The sequence below is a fragment of the Salvelinus namaycush genome, chromosome 2 (assembly GCF_016432855.1).
Source record: "Salvelinus namaycush isolate Seneca chromosome 2, SaNama_1.0, whole genome shotgun sequence".
Lineage (NCBI taxonomy): Eukaryota > Metazoa > Chordata > Actinopteri > Salmoniformes > Salmonidae > Salvelinus > Salvelinus namaycush.
The window spans coordinates 68071325-68090842 of record NC_052308.1 but is presented as its reverse complement, the minus strand read 5'-3'; the positions used below and the strand labels follow the sequence as shown (position 1 = coordinate 68090842).

The 19518-nt window shown below is 44.2% G+C and overlaps 1 protein-coding gene across 1 annotated transcript in view; it reads right to left on the bottom strand.

Annotated features, from left to right (window-relative positions):
- Positions 1–19518, bottom strand: part of LOC120023098 (VPS10 domain-containing receptor SorCS1-like) — a gene marked incomplete at its 3' end in the record, with an annotated part of 162957 nt that overhangs the window by 8710 nt on the left and 134729 nt on the right. The window contains exons 11-22 of the mRNA XM_038967072.1: positions 19253–19355; positions 14248–14324; positions 12510–12601; positions 11353–11460; positions 9128–9245; positions 6978–7111; positions 5527–5640; positions 4607–4778; positions 4141–4327; positions 2876–3009; positions 2202–2325; positions 1818–1930 (exon numbers count right to left, since the gene is read on the bottom strand). Of these exons, the coding sequence (XP_038823000.1) occupies positions 1818–1930; positions 2202–2325; positions 2876–3009; positions 4141–4327; positions 4607–4778; positions 5527–5640; positions 6978–7111; positions 9128–9245; positions 11353–11460; positions 12510–12601; positions 14248–14324; positions 19253–19355 (1476 nt within the window). The remainder of the gene's footprint in view (positions 1–1817; positions 1931–2201; positions 2326–2875; positions 3010–4140; positions 4328–4606; positions 4779–5526; positions 5641–6977; positions 7112–9127; positions 9246–11352; positions 11461–12509; positions 12602–14247; positions 14325–19252; positions 19356–19518) is intronic.

The window sequence follows — 19518 nt, the reverse complement described above, 5'->3', positions numbered from 1 at the left end:
ATAGAAATGGTTTGTCGATGTGAAAGAACTTGACTGGCCTGCACAGAGCCCTGACCTCAACCACGTCGAACACCTTTGGGATGAATTGGAACGCCGACTGTGAGCCAGGCCAACATCAGTGCCCGACCTGTGAGAGAAAAATTACGTATTTACCTGCTTTGTTTTAATATTAATAGTTAACAATTATATGCTTAACAAATAGTAAGAGATTTTCATAACTACTAATGCTGTGCTTTTGTAAAGAGATGGTTCTCCTCTAGCTCCCTGCAGCTGGTCTGTGAGTTTACTCAAGGACATAGGGTGACCTGAGATAGCCTGGACGGAGTAGAGCAAACCCCTATTTGTCCTAATCCTCTTTGTTTCTGAGAAACTAAGCCAGGTAGGGGTAAACAACACCCGGTGCACATAACCACAAGATGGACCCAAGGTGGCTTATGATGCCCCAATCTGCATGGGAGGGGTGGAACCAGCCATGACTAAGCATTTTTAGGTCTGCTATATGGGGCCTCTGTTTTTTTAAAGTATTGTTGAGCTCTCGGTCCAACGATCAAGAGTGTGGGTCAACCAGCTTCATTATTGAAATAATTAATTGATATTAAATAAAGATGATTGTTTGAAGAAATGACAAAGTCTCTCTCACTTGGTTAGAATTTCCACCATAGACCTCACTAATGCTCTTGTGGCTGAATGGAAGCAAGTCCCCGCAGCAATGTTCCTACATCTAGTGGATAGCCTTCCCAGAAGAGTGGAGGCTGTTATGGCAGCAAAGAGGGGACCAACTCCACATTAATCCCCATGATTTTGGAATGTGACGTTCGGAGAGAAGGTGTCCACATACGTTTGTTCATGCAGTGCATGTCCCTCACACTGACGGTTGATTAAATTCGGAGCTACAGTCCAGCTGGGCCTAAATTCACTAAACCATGACAATCAGACATTCAGTGAGATTTATTTGTACATGTATGGCCTCCACAAATACGACCCTGAACTCACAGGCGACCAGCAATTCCATAGTTCAATGTGACAAGGAAGGGAGTGCAACAGCAATTTAGAATTTACTTGAAGTAATTTTCCCTTGCCAGTTATCATAAAATGTGGATTCATCTCAGTCACGACCTGAGGTCACAGGGAATGTATTGTAAAGTGGGCCACAGACTAAAAACACTGAAACAAAATAAACGCTAAAGTGTTGATAAACAAAGCGTTTCATGAGCTGAAAAAAAAAAATCCCAGACATTTTCCATATGCACAAAACGCTTATTTCTCTCAAATGTTGTGTACACATTTGTTTACATCCCTGTTAGTGCTCCTTGCCACAATAATCAATCCACCTGACAGGTGTGCAATTGGCATGCTGACTGCAGGAAAGTCCACCAGAGCTGTTGCCAGATAATTTTCATATCTCTACCAGAAGCTGCCTCCATTAGAGATTTAGGCAGTACGTCCAACTGGCCTCACGTAGACCACATGTAACCACGACAGCCCAGGACTACCACACCTGGCTTCTTTACCTGCGGGATCGTTTGAGGTGGTGGGGGGGGGGGGGGGGGGTATTTGTGATTGGCTGGGCCTGGCTCCCAAGTGGGTGGGCCTACGCCCTCCCAGCCCCACCCATGACTGTGCCGCTGCCCAGTCATGTGAAATCCATAGAATAGGGCCTAATGAATTAATTTGAATTGACTGATTTCCTTATATGAACTGTAACTCAGTAAAATCGTTGAAATTGTTGCATGTTGCGTTTATATTTCTGCTCGGTATATACTCTGTGTGTGTGAGTGTACGTATGTAACATACAGTTAGATACAAGGACCACTCACTTTGACCATGGAGTTCTTGATGACTCTGCTGACGTCCAGTCTCCATTCGGCCACGTCGGGGTTGTGGTCATCCAGGTTAGATGAGAAGGCTAGTAGATGTGACCTGAAATATTCTGCACAGAGAAACAACTATATGACGATCAGCTGATGACGATGCTTTTCTATTTCTGCCCTATTGTCTGAAATAATGAATGTGTCAAATGAATGAGTAGTTAACAATTACTTTTAAACTACTTCTAAATAGCTACTTTAAAATCATACTTACTAGCCAACCTCCAGTGCATTAAAATCTACAAAGTCAACTAGAAACCAACCTCTAGCAGTATACATGGCTGTCTGGCTGTTTACAATACAAAACAAACAAAAAAACAGCTCACTGCTCACCGTGGACAGCGATGGTTTTCCGGTCCTGCAGGATGGCGTTCCCAGCGGACACCTGCACGGTGACAGTGTTGACGCCTTCCCGGGAGAACGTGCACGCCACGCTCCCTTCCAGGGTGATTATCGGCTGCAAAGAGAAAGAAAAAGAGAGAGAAAGAAAGAGAGAGAGGGAGCGAGCGAGAAAAGGGAAGAGCGAGAGAGCAAGGAGGTTCCCATGGGAGGCCCTTATCAACCTTGTTAACATCTCACACAGGCACTATTTACACTACAGAGGTGTCAGCCGGGAGGCAGGCAGGCAGCCACAGACATAAACACAACCCACATCACCCCTCAAGGAACCATGATCGCAGCTGTGCTACATAGAACTGTCCGGGGAGAGTTCCATGAGACACCAGCAGTTCTCTCTGTCGTTACTTGGATCTCCATTTGTTCTTGAAATGGCTCTGACATGCTAATTCTGGATAATTTCCTCATGTACTAGAGTAGCTAGCAGCTGCATTAGTAGCTAAACTCATTGCCCAACCAAAAAAAACAAATTCTGAATTAAGTCAGACAAATACTGCTCTAATTTGTAAATCTGGCACAAATCCTTCTTCACATCACTTTATCTTACAGTGTGAAGGATGAGCATACAATAAAACTACAAGTCCCAGCAGTATTGAAGTATCTTATCTTACCTCAGTGTTATTTCCGAACCACCAGATGTAGGTGACTGTTCCCACTTGGCTAGGCCACAGCACAGCGGTGAGGTTGACTTCCTTACTCTTCACCACCACAAAGGGAGCGGAGAGATGGATATACTCCAGCTGACCTACTCAGTCACAAAAATACACGACAGTGAACCCACTGAGACTGACTCCACAATGTTTTGGGGCCTCTAATGAAATGGATAAAGTTGCATTCAAAATGATCTGCCCTAAAAATGCATCACAGTGAACTGACTGAATCCACAAAGTAAGTTTGTAGCCCCTTATGATATGAAATGAAGGCACAAAAAATACATATTACAGTGAACCGATTGACTCGTTAAACTTTTGTGGCCTCAAATTAAATAAAGGTAAGCAGAAATCTTCAGAGTATCCGTCTATGGGCCCCTTATGAATTGAAGGCACATTAAAAAAAGTGAGCTGCATTCAGAGGATCTGGTCCATTCTGGGACGTTGTGGTCGCCATCTGTGTGTTATTTTTCATCCCTGGCACTCCTGGGTCCTGGCTGGTCCCATTTGTAACGGCTGGCACATCAAGATCGACAGATTGCAAGGTCCCACAGCTCCCTGATCAATAAGTCAACTACGTTACATCTGTCACCCATGAAACCACCAGTGGTGGTCAGCCCCATCATCACAGAGAAGACGGGAATGACTTGCATGTTAGAGTTAGAGTGGGGGTACCCTGAAGGGGTATTATATAGAGAAAAGGGCTTCGGCTTGACTGGAATTGTAATGGATTTAGGCTACCTTCATCTCCACTGATGTCGGATCATGACATGCATATTACACAAACAGATAACAAATATAACGTTCTATGCCAGTGTTTCCCAAACCTGGTCCTCGAGGTACCCCAAACAGTATATATTTTTATTGTAACCTTGGACAAGCACAGCTGATTCAACTTGTCAACTAATCATCAAGCCCTCAATGAGTTGAATGAGGTGTGCTTGTCCAGGACTACAATACAAATGTGTACTGTTGGGGGTACTCGAGGACCAGGGTTGGGAAACACTGTTCTACGCAAGTAAAAGTCTGCAAAGGAACAATTTTGTGTGTCAGAATTGTATAACTACCTCACTCATATGTCTGTAGATTACGGGCTACACTGACATAAGGTAAGGTACGAGAAGAGATAAAACTACACTCACATGTTAAAGGTTGAAGACCAAACATGAAGTATGGCGGTTGAAGACCATGACTTGGTGAACCCACAGTGAGAGAGACAGACTCACATGTGACGTGGAGGTACAGCACCACGCTCTCCGACCCCAGGCTGTTCTCTCCTGTAGCGGTCACACGGTAGATCCCCACAGCCTTGTAGACGTGCTTGACCCCATCCTCTATGGAGCTCACGTTGGAGTAGGTCAGAGCGTGACCGTCCCCGAAGTCCACCATGATGCTGGTCCTGGCTCCGTCGCCCTATACAGGAGGTAACAGTCATCAACGATCGAAGAAAGAGAACGGTATTCTTACAGTAGCTACTGTAGGTATGTTTGAAATAACATTTCCATGAACATGTTATTTGCTAACACTTTATATGAAGATGTAATGGCATAGTAATATAATAGAGAGTATTTTGTTGCTATTACAGAAGTGGAGAGTTGACATACATTTTACAATACTGAGTTAAAGTCAGCGCCCGGTCTGAATGAACAGGGAGCCAGTTACTGTTTTGCTCCTTAGGATCAAAACACTCACCTCTTCAAGAAACACCAGGAAGGTGACATTGGTGCCCAGCGTAGCTGTCAGCTTTCCTTCACTGGTGACGAGGTGCAGGCCTTTGGGGGCCTGGGTAGGACAGTGCTGCCTCCTGGCCGTGTACTCTGCTATCACGCCCGCTGTGCAGTTATTGGACACAACCTTCCTGTAGCTGAATGTACATAGGTCACAACTGCGGTTAGAGGCTTTGCTGATGGATACATATGCATAGAGAAGGACGACCTTAGCAGGTTGGCAGGTTAGCTATTGAGAACACATTCTCTTACAATAAAGTCCTGTCATTTGAAATATCCTTATTCCAAGTGTACCTTCGCGGTCAGTTTTAATTAAATAGTGAATGAGTGTACATACAGATGTAGGAACTTAATTTGAGGCAGAAAATAACCTTTTACTGCAGTGGGCTAAATCAGGGTCACACGGTGTGATTCTTGGTAGTCTTAAACAAATCTACTTTGAAAAAAAGAGTATACAACTCACACACGTGGTTATGGGCTTAAAAAAAGAAGACACATGTACACATGTCAGATATAGAGTTGAAATGTATTCAATTTTTAGTTTTCATCCCAAAATTACTCTTTATATACACATCACAGGAGACTGAACTATACCAAAACTGTTTGACATAGAAACACCGGATTTTAGATGTTTTTATGAAAAATTCCACCAAAAACAGCTACTTTGGTCATTGATGGCAAGAAAGGGCTACTGAACATTTTTGTAAGGTTTGATAATTTTTTTGTAAGGGAAAATGCTAAACTTCAGAAGCCTTTTTAAACCTCAAATACACTACAAATTGTGCATTTCCTGCATTGTAGGAAAGTTCTCCTTCAACAGGGTGATCAAATTAAGATCCAACATCTGTAAGAGGCTAATGAGAGTCCTGGGGAATATCTGCTTACCCAGTGCTGTTGATGAAAGTAGTCCCTGTGGTACAGCTTCTAGACATGGACGATGGGAGGAACCAAAAGGCGGGGGTGCACTTGCCGTCACTCCGCCTCTCGTAGCCATAGTCACTGTAATGTTTGGATCATACCAAAATAAACAGTCGAGTGAAATGCTACGCAGTAAACTTTTATAAGTGATTCAATTCCTGACTCATACTGGTGACCCTGGAGTGAAAATAATTGAAGAATTTCACTGGCACTTATTGATTTTACAGAAATGTTGTAATAATATGATTGTATTTTTAGTTTTTCAAACCCAGCCAAAGTTGTTTATGCTACAATAATAGCATTAACACAGTCAAGTGAAATTCTACAAAGTTGGTTTTGATACATTTGATTTATGTGACAGAGGAATTGTCTTTGAGGGTTTGGGGTGGGACTCTGCACTGGGGCCTGAAAACACATCTCAAACAAACTGATTTGACAAAAACTCTATTTTATTTGTACATTTTTTAAACAGGTCTCTGGTTTGTTTGTCCTATCATTAAAAGGCAACGTTGCCAGCACGCGCGTCCTCAAAATGATAGGAACAAATTGGCCCAATTAGGCCGACATGCACAGAGATGCAGAAGTGTTGTGATAGTTAATGAACACTATTAAGCCCGATGATTAATTGTCTCTTACTAAAACTCATTCCAAGTTCACCGCCTCACTCAAGGGGCCCATGGATTTGGGAATTAACAAAAGCAACATTAATAATACTGATAGATAATTAAAAGAAATGGATTGTGAAGTTTGTAGCAAATATGCTTTGGAAATGCGTCGTTGATGAACAGAGTCACTGGCAAGAGCTGAAAACCACACAAGCAGTGACAGAGTTGGTTTCTTAAACGTATGGTGACATTCAAGGAGAAACACACACACACACTTCCCTATCCCACTTCCTATCCCCATGCAAACTTGGATCCTGTCAACCCTCCTCTCTCTCTGCGCTTTTTCCTTCATTCTTCGACACACACACAGCTTGGAGTGGTGCAGTTGACTGCATTCCACTTAGCCGGGGAAGCCTCCAAGAGAATCCAGAAGCTAAGTCTCTGCAATTCTAATCTGGAGTGAGCTTCACCATGACGGTGATCCCTTATCTTTTCATCCTTCGCTTCCAGGCTTCTTTTTTTCATCCTCCACTCCATATGCCAGTGGTATATTGATAGGGCGGCTTAGGCAGAAGTTGTAACGCTAGATGTGTTTGTGGTCGAGTAGTGTGTTGGAGTCTCTCCTCAAGTACCATCAGCCAGTTCCGGTTAGTTGATCTATTCCAGTACTATTCCACTCAAGTAAACCGTTAACTTGTGTAATGTTTACTATGTGTATTGTGTGCCAGTTTACTTACATTGTATTTACACTGTACCTACTTCTGCATAATTTAGGGATACTTAATGTGAAGCGGGACCCATCTGTCTACTCACCACTCAAAGTCGGCCTCTGTGCAGTCGCAGGGCGCCGAGGTCATCGTGACCGAGTATGTCTTACCCATAACGCACCTGGCTATGGGCTTCAACTTCCTGTAGATTCTTTTCACTCCCATGATGCACGGCTCGCCCTGTGGATATATTTTCCGGGTTTAAAATGTATTTGGGAGAAAAAGGCTTTTGTTACATTTCACCCCATCGCCATACATAATTTACTGCAGTGCGGTGAACCATGCCTGTATCATACTGTGTGTGAAAAGGCATGCCGTTGCTTTTCCCTTTACATGGGCTTATTTTGCATCACTGCCCACTGAGGCTCATGTTGTGTGGTGTGCTAGCGGTAAGCGATGCTAAACTTAAAAACACTTCTCTCTCTCATGTATCCTAGACCCAAGCTGTTACAGCTCGCTTGACTTAGTTTCGGAAAAACATGTAGATTTTTCGTTTTGGTACATAGGGCCGTGCTGGATGAATCAAAATGTGTTTTTTTTAGGGGTAAAACAGTAGTTCTGCCATTCTCTCTCGTAGAGTCAGGTGGTTTAACAGGAGGCTAGAGGAGTGTACCATTCAGAGGCAGCGTTGGTGTCTCTCTCGTTTCAAATAGCGATACCTACGTAGATTACATACATATGAATTTGGACTATGACAGCAAATACACTGAATGTGGAGTCAGGTGGTTTAACAGGAGGCTAGAGGAGTATACCCCTCAGAGGCAGAGTTAGTTCGCTCTCTCTCAACGTGATAACACAAATGGCCTGATTGTGGCTTTAAGACCATTTGGACACAATCTGCTATTTCAACACCTTACCCTGACACAGACTGTTGCTTTAAAAAAAAAAAAAACACACACCACAGCCTTTCCTTTGGGCCAGTTCCCAATCTGTTCTTCAATGTTTACCTCAATAATTGAATTGGACTGTTGTCCACTTCCATGGCTATATGTTTTGATCGTTAGGGCCAGCCCAATTATATAGCTGTCTGAGTCAATTATGGTAGCTTGGCCAGAATAAAGAAGCACTCTCCGTCTCATCCTTATGTTTCACTCTGGGTCTGTCTAGGCTTGAGGTGGAGCATTCGCTCTGGCTCAAACGTATGCAGTGTTTTATAAAGAGAGTTGTAGAGACATGCATATACATCAGCAAGAATTAAAGGGAGTATGCCTAAGTGCTTTTGGGCCTGAGGGAGACGAACGCCCGGCACCTGTCCAGCGCACACTCAAGAGCTCAACGCAAAGCAGAGGGTGGAGGTAAGGGAGTGATCAAGCAAGTACACTGCATGCCAAAACTGTTTTTCACTCTATCAAGGGTCTCGGTCTATCTAGACCTCTCTGTCAAGTAAATGATAAGAGATGGAGGTTTGTGGGAATGGCCCCAGAACACACATAGTAGCAGTTGGGGCAGCATGTAGCCTAGCGGTTAAGTGCGCTGAGCCAGTAACCAAGAGGGCGCTGGTTCGAATCCCCGAGACGACTAGGTGAAAAGAAATCTACCGAGTTTGAGCAAGGCACTTAACCTGGATAAGAGAGTCTGCTAAGTGACAAAAGAATGCAGGTTAAAGACGCATTATGCAGAAATTGCTCCGCTGTTTCCTGGTTGCTAAAATTCAAATAGTTTGCCTAATTTCAGTGTGTGACAAGTATAGTGTAGAGAATCATTGTAATATCTAAACCATTGTGAAATCTATTTTCCGTAACCAAAACTGTTTGAAGCTGGTGTACGAAATTGTGAGTCTCAAAAACAAAACTTATGAACAGGAAGCATAGAAGTAGGACACACAGAACAGATTTACCACTTCTTAGAATTGCTTTCAATGAGAATGACTGAATTTGGTCGGGTCGCCCAAAAAGTTACATATTGCAGCTCTAACGTGATAACATTTTCCTGACGTTAGACATCTTTTTGAAGAAGTCAGAGTAAGTTACAAGTTTTATCCCCATCTTAAATGTTTGGGTGACACTTCAAAATAGAGATAAGTGCAAGATATAAAGTGCTCACAACTTCTTGCAATGGAAGTTGTTTGCTCATAAAGCACAGAGTTGGGTTGTTAGTGTTCTACATGTCAGGAGCTATCCAAGGCTGAAATGACCAGGCTGAGGTAGGCCTGTGAAGCCAGTTCTTCTGCAGACAGAGTTATGTAGGTGCCATTACCCGGTTGTGTAGGTGCCATGTCTGGTAATCCCCCTCTGTACATCTCCGGTTGAAGATGGACCTGAAGTCAATCTTGACCAGCTGCCACTCGGACCGGTGACTGACGTGGCCAAAGATCCTGCAAACAGCAAAGACCCTTACAGCTGCAGCAGAAAAGGTACACTGGTATCTGGTTGTCAGTTAGCAAACAGTCTGGTTATAAGGACAGGTGGCGGCAGAGGGAAAAACACTAGTCAAACTAAGGAGTGTCGGGTCCGGCACCCATAATAGGAAGTCCCTCAGTTGTCAGACCGAGGCGTCAGTCAAGACAAGAGACTTCTGAGCTGAATAAAATATACTTAGGAGTAGTTGGCTAGAGGAATGTAAAAATGTGAAGTCAACATATTTTCTTTCTTGGACTTGGACGAACAGGACAGTTGTTACTAAAAGCTTCAGAGAAATGGCATTTGGCAACTAATGGAATGTATACTATGGAATCCAAATGAATCACTTTACAAGACGAGATATGTCTTAAATATGTGTATTTCCCTCAGATTCAACAAAGTGTCAGCCGAAATTCATGGTTATGACACCACAGCATTCACAAGTCTCAGAAAACATTCCTTCTCAGAGAAAATTGGGTAGGAGTTTAACTGGAATTGACCTCCTCTCTGCTAACCAAACACATTTATCACAATCAATCCATCAATTAATGGACTGAGGCGCTGGTCCATAACTCTCACTAACTGTAAAATCATTATTAATTGATAAGAAAATGATAAATAATGAGGTGTCCATACACAGAGATGCAGAACAGCTGTATTAGGCTGTCAACAATCTCCTAACAGTATCATATCCCACAGTCATGCCTGTCTCAGCTGGTTCAGAGAAGTGTATAGCACTCTGGGCCTACAGAGAGAAAATCATTGATCCTATAAATTCCTTCCATCTTCCCTGCTCTCTCTTTCTTTCCTTCCCACCCGTCATCTGTCTGTCTCTCCCCTCATCTCTCTCTCGCCCCACTTCTGTCCTTCCCCCGCCCAGATTCAGCAGCTGTGGCCTATCCTTCTGTTGCCGTGCCCGACTACAAAGTCAACTGTCTGTCCGTCACTCAGTTACGGTGATGACAGGTGTTAGAAAACACTGATGTAAGGGCTACGGGAAACCTTAGGCAGCAGCCGTCAAAGTTTTACACCAAAAAGTGCAATACGAGCAGCATCATCTCATGTAGTATAGCTAAGTGGGTCATTCTAGAACGAAAGAAGTCACCGAAAAGACGGAAAACTTAATATGCCGTGTTTCTTAAAACTATTGAGTCAATGTTGCTACATAATGCAGAAAGAAGTTGTAGAGTCGTTCTTTCCTCTTCGGTCCTTCAGACATAGTCTATTTTATTTTTGATGATGTTCCTCGTGTTCTTCAAACGGAGTGCTCTGCTGTCGCCGGTCTCCCAACACCACTGATGTCTCTGTGACCATAATCCCGAGACAGATGGTTTTGATGTGAGGCTAAACCTTGAGAGGGATCTATTCCATTCATGTTAGGGAAAATGAGCAGTGAGCGCTGCCGTTACTACCAGGGGTTTGGATACGAGCAAACTCCCACCCTCGCACACAACGTCAACACATCTAACACGGTTACGGTTCATTCAATCTCAATTCACTATGTTAACATATCAAACATACTGTTTATCTGCAATCAGATGGGATTTCATTTTACTGTGTGGTGTAGTGGTAGCGCTGCAGTCTATACGGACAACATACATGTAACGATCGTCTGTGGTGGTAGAAGGATCGGACCAAGGTGCGGCGTGGTAAGTGTTCATGTCTTTTTAATAAACAAAACTGAACACTGGAACAAAACAATAAACGAAGTGAACAAACGAAACAGTACCGTGTGGCGACAAACACTGACACGGAAGACAAACACCCACAAACCAAAAGACAAAACAGGCTACCTAAATATGGTTCCCAATCAGAGACAATGACAAACACCTGCCTCTGATTGAGAACAATATCAGGCCAAACGACAAACCCAACATAGAAACACAAAACATAGATAACCCACCCAACTCACGCCCTGACCACACTAAAACAAAGAAAATACAAAAGAACTATGGTCAGAACGTGACAATACAGTACACTTCTGGGCCAAAGTTTGAATCCTGCATCCACCCCTTTTCGGCTCGGAGTTTCCCATTACCGGTCTCCCTCTCATTCAAAATTGGGTAAATAAAGTTGACTTACGTCATGATGAGAGTCTCCTCCCCCGGCTCCCCTAGTAATCCGTCCACAAACAGAGGAGACATGGTGAAACTGTATTTATTCCACTGTCTCCCCTCGTCGAAACTCATCCTGTGAGAGGAACCATAGAAATAATGTATTTAACAGTATTATAGTATTTTGTTCTGTATCTCTATGGGAGAGACCATAGCAATAGAATGAGAACTCCATTCGTGTATTTAACAGTATTATAGTATTTTGTTCTGTATCTCTATGGGAGAGACCATAGCAATAGAATGAGAACTCCATTCGTGTATTTAACAGTATTATAGTATGTTGTTCTGTATCTCTATGGGAGAGACCATAGCAATAGAATGAGAACTCCATTCGTGTATTTAACAGTATTATAGTATTTTCTGCTGTATCTTTATGGTAGAAACCATAGCAATATAATAATAACACATACCAGAACATATTACAGTGTACAATATTACAGTATTATATGCATCTCTACGGGAGAAAACACAAATCTTCCCCAGTGTCTCATCAAACTAATTCAAACTGAATTTAAATTATTCCACCATGACACAGGATATGAGCACTGCATTCTAAAGGCACTGAAAGGCAAGGCTTACATCACGTAACGAACAGGGAAAGGTGAAATTGAATGGCAATCGTCAAAGGAGGCGAATATCTCACGGCCTACTGGTTTGGAATTACACTAATAACTTCCTGTTCTTAGACATACTCATTACACTATCAGGCTTATGGGAACGTGAGGATTGAGTCTTCGAGAGAGAGAGAGAGAGAGAGAGAGAGAGAGAGAGAGAGAGAGAGAGAGAGAGAGAGAGAGAGAGAGAGAGAGAGAGAGAGAGAGAGAGAGAGAGAGAGAGAGAGAGAGAGAGAGAGAGAGAGAGAGAGAGAGAGAGAGAGAGAGAGAGAGAGAGAGAGAGAGAGAGAGAGAGAGAGAGAGAGAGAGAGAGAGAGAGAGAGAGAGAGAGAGAGAGAGAGAGAGAGAGAGAGAGAGAGAGAGAGAGAGAGAGAGAGAGAGAGAGAGAGAGAGAGAGAAGAGAGAGAGAGAGAGAGAGAGAGAGAGAGAGAGAGAGAGAGAGAGAGAGAGAGAGAGAGAGAGAGAGTCGATGCAAACCATGCCAAATTCTATTTCTCTAATAGAGATTCACCATAGGTGTCGGATGGGGAGTGGAGTGTGTCTTATAGCCACCAGGGCCCCTCCTTGGTCCAGGTAGAGAACACTGTACTCCTCATCAAAGATCTGAAAGACAAAAGGTATAAAGTATAAACTCATTAAATTACTAGCGTTATTGATTACCAAGACATTTTTGTTTTAGTAGTGGACTTTAATGTTGATGAAAGAGCAACTAATGAATGAAAGTACACACACACAGGCATGCAAACACATACACACACACCCACTACACACAAACCTGAAATGAGTTATGGCTCAAATCAGCATGATGATAATACATCAGACACCCCTCCCCCGTATGTCCCTCTCTCCCTCCCTCCACCCCTCTCCCTCCAACCCTCTCTCCCTTCACCCCTCTCCTCTCTCCCTTCACCCCTCTCCTACCCGCACTCCCTCCACCCCTCTCTCCCACCACCCCTCCGTCCCTCTCCCCCTCCGTCCCTCTCCCCCACATCCCTCTCACCACCACCCCTCTTCCACCACCCGTACCTCTCCCCCTCCGTACCTCTCCCCCTCCCTCTCTCCCTCCACACCTCTCCCTCCACACCTCTCCCTTCACCCCTCTCCTACCCACATTCCCTCCACCCCTCCCTCTCACCCTCTCTCCCACCACCCCTCCCTCTCACCACCACCCCTCCCTCACCCTCTCTCCCACCACCCCTCCCTCTCCGTCCCCCTCTCCCTCCACCCCTATCCGTCCCTCCACCCCTCTCCGTCCCTCTCCCTTACTCCCTTCCCCTCCCTCTTCACCAATCTCCCTCTCTTTCCACCCCTCCCTCCCTCTCCCTACCCCTCTCCCTCTTCACTCCAATTTCACCCGCTCCCTCTCGCCACCCCTCCCTCCCTCTCCTTCCATCTTCACCGCTCCCTCCCCACCCATCTTTCCCTCCACCCCCCTCCGTCCGTCCCGCTCTCCCTCCGTCCGTCCCGCTCTCCCTCCATCCATCCCTCCCTCCCTCCCTCCCTCCCTCCCTCCCTCCCTCCCTCCACCCCTCTACCCCTCCCTCTGTCCCGCTCTACCCCTCCCTCTCTCCACCCCTTCCTCCCTCCCTCTCCCTCCCTCCACCCCTCTCCCTCCACCGCTCTCTCCCTCCCTCCACCCCTCTCCCTCCCCCTCTCAATCCACCCTCTCTCCCTCCACCCCACTCCCTCCACCCCCTCTGTCCCGCTTTCCCTCCCTCCCTCCCTCTCCCGCTCTCCACCCCTCTCCTTTCTTCTCTCCCTCCACCCCTCTCCGTCCCTACCCCTCCCTCTTCATCAATCTCCCTCTCTTTCCACCGCACCCTCTCCCTCTCCACTTTCACCCCTCTCCCACTCGCCACCCCTCCCTCCCTCTCCTTCCATCTTCACCGCTCCCTCCCCACCCATCTTTCCCTCCACCAACCTCCCTCCATCCCTCTCCACCCCTCCCTCCCTCCCTCTTCACCTCTCCCTCCCTCTACCCCCCCCTCTCAATCCACCCTCTTTGCGGCCGTCAAATAAGGGAGGTAGAGGAGAGGTGGCACAAAATTGCGGCCGTCAAATAAGGGAGGTAGAGGAGAGGTGGCACAGACACCCACCCACAGGCATCGTTGCAAAGGCAGGCAAAGGCAGGGGGGCTACCGAATAACATTAGTCTAGAGAGCTCATTTGATTATCTGCACTAAATCACAGCGGCGGGTGGCAAGGTGGTGGATTAAACACCATCCTGGGGATCTCTCCCTCCCTCTCACCTGTCTCCACGTGTTGCCGGCGTCCGAGGTGATGAACATGCTCACGTTGCTGGTGGTCAACTCCGCTCCGATGGAGCCTGAGGAGAAGAGTGGGGTGAGGTTGGGTGAAGTGTTCGGGATGAGAGAGTCCCGTAATGATTTTAGCCAAGTGCTAAACTATTGATATCCTTGAGGGTGTGGGGCTGATTTAAATACAATCCAAACTTCCACAGCTGCCTGATGTACTGTACATAACCTTCATAAAATAAGTTTCTTAAATTACAGAAGTGATTGATGTCATTTCTCCCTGAAGGATGCAGATTGTACACTCAAAGTCAGTCATGTCCTTTCATACATTAACTAAAAAGGTTTCCTAACACACATTACAGTAGTATAGTCCACTTACTGTGCTGTATTAGCCATCCAGTCTCCTCTATCACACAGACCTCTGCTATCAGACTGAGGCTGTTGGGCCTTCTACTATAATTACTCCCATTTAGTGGCTAATTAGAGTCAGGTGGTTTAACAGGAGGCTAGAGGAGAAGTCTCTCTCTCTCTCTCTCTCTCTCTCTCTCTCTCTCCCCTTCATGTACATATCTACCTCAAATACCTTGTTATTATCTATCCTGATGCCTAGTCACTTTACCCTGCCTTCATGTACATATCTACCTCAAATACCTTGTTATTATCTATCCTGATGCCTAGTCACTTTACCCTGCCTTCATGTACATATCTACCTCAAATACCTTGTTATTATCTATCCTGATGCCTTGTCACTTTACCCTGCCTTCATGTACATATCTACCTCAAATACCGTGTTATTATCTATCCTGATGCCTAGTCACTTTATCCTGCCTTCATGTACATATCTACCTCAAATACCTCATTATTATTTAGCCTGATGCCTAGTCACTTTACCCTGCCTTCATGTACATATCTACCTCAAATACCTTGTTATTATCTATCCTGATGCCTAGTCACTTTACCCTGCCTTCATGTACATATCTACCTCATATACCTTATTATTATCTATCCTGATGCCTAGTCACTTTATCCTGCCTTCATGTACATATCTACCTCAAATACCTCATTATTATTTAGCCTGATGCCTAGTCACTTTATCCTGCCTTCATGTACATATCTACCTCAAATACCTCATTATTATCTATCCTGATGCCTAGTCACTTTACCCTGCTTTCATGTACATATCTACCTCAAATACCTTATTATTATCTATCCTGATGCCTAGTCACTTTACCCTGCCTTCATGTACATATCTACCTCATATACCTTATTATTATCTATCCTGATGCCTAGTCACTTTACCCTGCCTTCATGTACATATCTACCTAAAATACCTTGTTATTATCTATCCTGATGCCTAGTCACTTTACCCTGCCTTCATGTACATATCTACCTCAAATACCTTGTTATTATCTATCCTGATGCCTAGTCACTTTACCCTGCCTTCATGTACATATTATTATCTATCCTGATGCCTAGTCACTTTACCCTGCCTTCATGTACATATTATTATCTATCCTGATGCCTAGTCACTTTACCCTGCCTTCATGTACATATCTACCTCATATACCTTGTTATTATCTATCCTGATGCCTAGTCACTTTACCCTGCCTTCATGTACATATCTACCTCATATACCTTGTTATTATCTATCCTGATGCCTAGTCACTTTACCCTGCCTTCATGTACATATCTACCTCAAATACCTTATTATTACCTATCCTGATGCCTAGTCACTTTACCCTGCCTTCATGTACATATCTATCTCAAATACCTTATTATTATCGATCCTGATGCCTAGTCACTTTACCCTGCCTTCATGTACATATCTACCTCAAATACCTTGTTATTATCTATCCTGATGCCTAGTCACTTTACCCTGCCTTCATGTACATATTATTATCTATCCTGATGCCTAGTCACTTTATCCTGCCTTCATGTACATATCTACCTCAAATACCTCATTATTATTTAGCCTGATGCCTAGTCACTTTACCCTGCCTTCATGTACATATCTACCTCAAATACCTTATTATTATCTATCCTGATGCCTAGTCACTTTACCCTGCCTTCATGTACATATCTACCTCATATACCTTGTTATTATCTATCCTGATGCCTAGTCACTTTACCCTGCCTTCATGTACATATCTACCTCATATACCTTATTATTATCTATCCTGATGCCTAGTCACTTTACCCTGCCTTCATGTACATATCTACCTCAAATACCTTATTATTATCTATCCTGATGCCTAGTCACTTTACCCTGCCTTCATGTACATATCTACCTCAAATACCTTATTATTATCTATCCTGATGCCTAGTCACTTTACCCTGCCTTCATGTACATATCTATCTCATATACCTTATTATTATATATCCTGATGCCTAGTCACTTTACCCTGCCTTCATGTACATATCTACCTCAAATACCGTATTATTATCTATCCTGATGCCTAGTCACTTTACCCTGCCTTCATGTACATATCTACCTCAAATACCTTATTATTACCTATCGTGATGCCTAGTCACTTTACCCTGCCTTCATGTACATATCTACCTCAAATACCTTGTTATTATCTATCCTGATGCCTAGTCATTTTATCCTGCCTCAAATACCTCGTACTACTGCACATTGATCTGGTACTGGTACTCCCTGTATACAGCTACATTCTTGTGTATTATATTCCTCATGTTACTATTTTTCTTTTTATTCGAATTTCTTAAACTCTGCATTGTTGGGAAGGGCTCGTAAGTAAGCATTTCACGGTAAAGTCTACACCTGTTGTGTTCGGCGCATGTGACAAATGAAACGTGATTTGATAAGATTTGTACCCCAGGATTAAGGGCTTTTATCCAGTGTCGGGGTGAAACAGTGCTCTGCTCAACTTCCCTATAGCTGTTGCTTTAGAGATCTATCACCCAGCAAAACACGGTCGGTTGCAGTAGCCTACTTTGAATGGATACAAAGATGTGAAAACACTATTTGTGTGTTTGTATGTGAATGACTGGTCCCACAGCTGTTGTCCCAGAGCCATGACTCAGCTAAACACAGTCAGTCAGTAACATTATGGATATAATATTCTATATAATGGATACAGAGATGTTCTGTAATAACAATTCCACTTGTACTAGCGATAACCCTTCTGTCATACTATGCCAGTTATACTACCCCATGAAGTCCTCCAGAGTTCTCCAGAGACCCCATGGCGCGGTCTAGTAGTAGACTAGACACACTCCTGACTCCTAAGGCGTGTGGAGACATGTCATAGACTAGTCTAGCCCAGCAGGAATTAAAAGCCCTACAGCTAAAAATGGGAAGCCATTCTGAGACTGATGCTGATAGTGAGTCCAAAAATGGCACCCGATTCCCTATTTAGTGCATAGGCTCTGATCAAAAGTAGTGCACTACATTGGGAACAGGGTGATATTTGGGACACGACATAGTCTCTGACCCTCCTGTGGTGTTTGTTTTACTCCACTAACGGAGGGGAGATGATGAGTGCATCGAGGGGATATGCACTCCTGTGCCCGGACTCCCAGTCGGCAGCCATAAAGGGCTAAACCGTGATGGGTATAGTTTTGGGCACCACTGTGGGTTTCTGTAATATGGAAACCTGTGTTTGGTAACACATTTGAGCTGACACAGACATGCTGCCACCTAGGTTCCCGTGGGAGAGAAAAACGCACTGTGGATGGTAGGGCTGGGTGTTTTGTTTTACAACAAAAAACGAGTGTCCCTTTTTACACAACAGGTGGGTCTAATCCTGAGTGCTGATTGGTTAAAAGCGTTTTCCAGCCGGTGTCTATTCCACAAGTTACCACCGGCTAAATCTATGACGTTATAATGCCTATTTACTCTGTTCCATCTGACTGCGCAATCCACCGTCTCATCAGCCCAGCCAGGCACTTTATAAACTTCATCTCCACTATAAAAAGCATCTAGACATTAGCTCACATTTCTTTTAGACTAATATTTAGTTTTCAACAGCGGAGAAACCTTGCTGTCTGTCTCTCATTGATTCAATATTCAAATTCAATCTCCAGCTGTCCCATAGTAATGAACGTGTTGTGAGTCGGGACGAGACAGACAGGCAGGCAACGTTTCTCAGCCAGTTTAAATCATGAATCAGCTGGCATCATTTTTATTGATGTATACAAAGAAATGCCAATTGGAAAAAAAGGTCAAACGAAACAAAGTGCAGCTAGTTTGCAGTCTTTCCAGCTTCAGTTTGAAGTGATTGACTTCATCTCGGGCCTAACAACACCCGTGCCAATATATCCTCCAAACACCGGCTTCTCTGTATTATCACTTAAATAGAAGCATGTTCAGTTGGGTGGCAAAGGTGGTATTTTAACATTATATATTTCGTCTAGATTTAGTCTCTGTTCATGTGCAAATGGGAGAATGTCATATCTGACTGAAAGGGCCATGTAAAGCCAGCGATGAGCAGTGTGTCACGAAGAGTCAACAGTTCCATAGAGCACAATATAAAAGACAATAGAAGGGCGCTAGTCAGGCAGTGACTGGAGGAGAATAAGAAAAGGCACTTAAGAGGAAGAGCAGGCACTCTGAAGATTCTGTCCCACTCTAGAATTCCCAAGTGTAGCACTTAGCTAGAAATCTATCTGTATACAACGCACAGTGGTGACAGAGCGGGGACGTCAGTATGGGTCCACAACAAATAGTATGCATGGCCGTCCTAAAGTATGCCGGATCAGAAACTTTTCAGGAAGTGCTTTGGGCTGAGTACATCATTTAAATCCAGATATATTTGCAACGTGAATGAAGCCCCTGAGTTGTATAACTGCCTGGGTTTGAAAACTTTAACACAGGCCTATATGTTCTTCCCAGAACGAAAAGGTATGTAAATTGTCTAAACTCAACTCAAAGTCAAAAGAAACACTTCAAGTATCTGAGCTTCACAAAATCTTCGCAAATAAACGTAACTTTAAAAATCCACACTGTCACTTTAAATGAAATCCCATGTTCACCTACCTGAGGCCACAATGATCCCCGGGGCAGAGTCCTTGCTCTCGATATTCCCCGACGTGTAGGGGTTGGCCGACACATGTAGGTGGAGGTGTAGGGAACAGTATGGCTGGGGAGGAAGGACAAACAGAACAGTTAGCCTGACTCATTAACAAACGGGGGGGGGGGGGGGGGGGGATCTGTCAACAGAATAGACTTAACTGTATGTCAACACAAACACTCATCAGAGAAGACCCCCAAGCAAATCGAGGTGGGATTTATTAAACACATAC